Consider the following 2,382-nt stretch of genomic DNA (forward strand, 5'->3'; position numbering starts at 1 on the left):
ATTTGCAAATAATGGTGTTTGCTCATCAATTTTTAAATACTGAAGCTCAGAATTTAAAATATTTGAGAAATATTTATAAAGTTTATTTGAGGAATATTTCAAGCGAAATAATGATTTTTAGTCATAGTATCCTTTTTTTAAACCAAGTGAAATAATTCATCATACTCTTTTTCAATTTCAATCAAATACTATTTCAACTTCAATCTTGAAATATATATATATCAAATGCCCAACAATTTCAAGTCTTTTCTTCCTTTTTGTTCATCACATTTTTTCACATATTCGAATTTTCTTTATCGAAAAATTATATTGTATACATAATATCTCGTCGTGTTATAGTGGTTACATGTCTCCGGAGTATGCAATGCACGGACAATTCTCGACAAAATCGGATGTGTTTAGTTTTGGTGTCTTAGTTTTGGAGATCATAAGTGGAAAGAAAAATAGTACATTTTATCAAGAAGAATATGGAGGTGAAGACCTTATTAGCCATGTAAGTTCAAAATCAAGAATCTATTGAAAAATTAGCCAAGAACTTTTTTTTTTTCCATTTTTTGATTGATCTTAGACTTGTATATATAATTGGATAATATGGAAAAATTGCAGGCATGGAAGCATTGGAAGAATGGGACACCATTGGAGATATTGGATCCTAATATTGATACTGAATCCTATTCAAGACAAGAGGTGATGTTAAGTTGTGTGACTTTATATTATGTGTTACTATATTGAATTGTGTGATTATTGAAACCATTGAATGAGCGTGTTTGGCCGAATTTACAGGTATCAAAATGAGTTGAGTTATAAATAGATGAATCTGGTCAGAGTTAGTAATTAAATGGGAGGGAAATTGATTATCCGTAGGTTAGTACTTGAATTATGATGGACTGAATCAAGATGAGCTAGATAATGAGTCAAATCCAATTGGGTGATTTACAAGAAAGGTCTTAAAAATGAGTGTATGGAACTTTTGACGCTATTTATTTCATGTCTAGAACTTCAAATTTAACAAGTTTTGTCCTACCGATAATATTTTTTACTTTTGAATTGAAGGTTTGCCCTCATTTCCAAGATCATTAGGCATAATTTTCTAAATCCAGCCCACTCAATTCTTACTGAGCTTTAATTTATTTTGTTTATGAGGTTTCTCATGTGTCGATTTGGGCACCTAATCGGCGCAACCTTTAGATGGGCTTCATTTAAGTGGACAATTTGCTAGATTAATAAGTTGATTTACACAAACTTTTTTCAATTCATCATTTAGACTTTGTCCCTTTTTTAAAAAAAGTTTCGTAAATATAGCGCTTAGACTTAAAGATCATGATTTAAAAGGTTCATAAGTTGCACGTTAAAGACAAACAGGGCTATTTATAAATAACTAACCCAAAAAAAAAAGGAAAACCGTTGAAAAATTCACCAATTAATAATTACTATGCCGATTGAGCGAATAATATTTCATGGGCTAACTTTTCCGTCTTTAATGACCCTCAATTTCATTTAAAAGATTAAACTGTTAGAGGGTACAAGCATGTTCTTATTATTTACTTACAAATAATTATGTCTTCAACAGGTGATCCAATGTATCCACCTTGGTTTGCTATGTGTACAAGAAGATGTTGAACAAAGGCCCACAATTGCATCTGTTGTGCTAATGCTTAATAGCTATTCTGTGACTCTACCTATTCCTCAGCAACCTCCAACATATTTTTTCCTTAGTAGTAGAGCTGAAATGATGAAACAATTGGGCATAGAATCAGATAAATCAACTAGCAATAAATCTATTCCATTGTCTGTCAATGAAGTATCCATTACTGAAATGTACCCAAGATAAGCAGCATGTCTTGTCACGGGTTTGACAAGAGGGGGTTGCTCGGATGGTAATAAGCATCCCTCACTTTCAATGCGGAGGTTGTGAATTCGAGTCAGCAAAAGAAATGAAAGCTCCTAGGGAGGGGTATCAGGTTCGAGTCATGAATTTGCTAGTAGCCCAATGTGTATATTAAGAAAAAAAAAATACTAGTATAAAATGTATACTTGTCTCTTTAACTAATGTTCTATGCATTGGAGTGAGAATAATTTGCCTGATGTTGTTGTTAATTGTTGAATAAGTAACGTACGATTGTCTGTGTCTCCTTGTTCTATATATAAATAAGAAAAATTGCGCCTCGAATTAATACAATGCATAAAGTCCGAATCCAAATACAATTGTATATGCGAATATACTTATTATAACCTGTATAAATACGGTGATGCAGATACATTGCATATGCTCAAATGCAATTATTACGTATGTGAATACAATGTATTTCACTATTACTATTAGTGGCAGTCTGACAGACTCGGGATTTAAAAGTCCGAGGGTGCTTGGGAGGTTCGACCACA

General features: G+C 32.3%; 1 protein-coding gene across 1 annotated transcript; it reads left to right on the forward strand.

The window, feature by feature from the left end:
* Window positions 1–339: 339 nt before the first annotated feature.
* Window positions 340–2,128, forward strand: LOC107854509 (cysteine-rich receptor-like protein kinase 10; the record flags this gene model as incomplete). Its single annotated transcript, XM_047397350.1, is given in 3 exon segments — window positions 340–493; window positions 607–687; window positions 1,571–2,128. Coding segments are annotated over 3 exon segments (496 nt in total), but the record flags the coding sequence as incomplete, so codon positions are not given.
* Window positions 2,129–2,382: the final 254 nt, after the last annotated feature.

This window comes from Capsicum annuum, chromosome 10 (genome assembly GCF_002878395.1).
Source record: "Capsicum annuum cultivar UCD-10X-F1 chromosome 10, UCD10Xv1.1, whole genome shotgun sequence".
In the NCBI taxonomy this organism is placed as follows: Eukaryota; Viridiplantae; Streptophyta; class Magnoliopsida; order Solanales; family Solanaceae; genus Capsicum; species Capsicum annuum.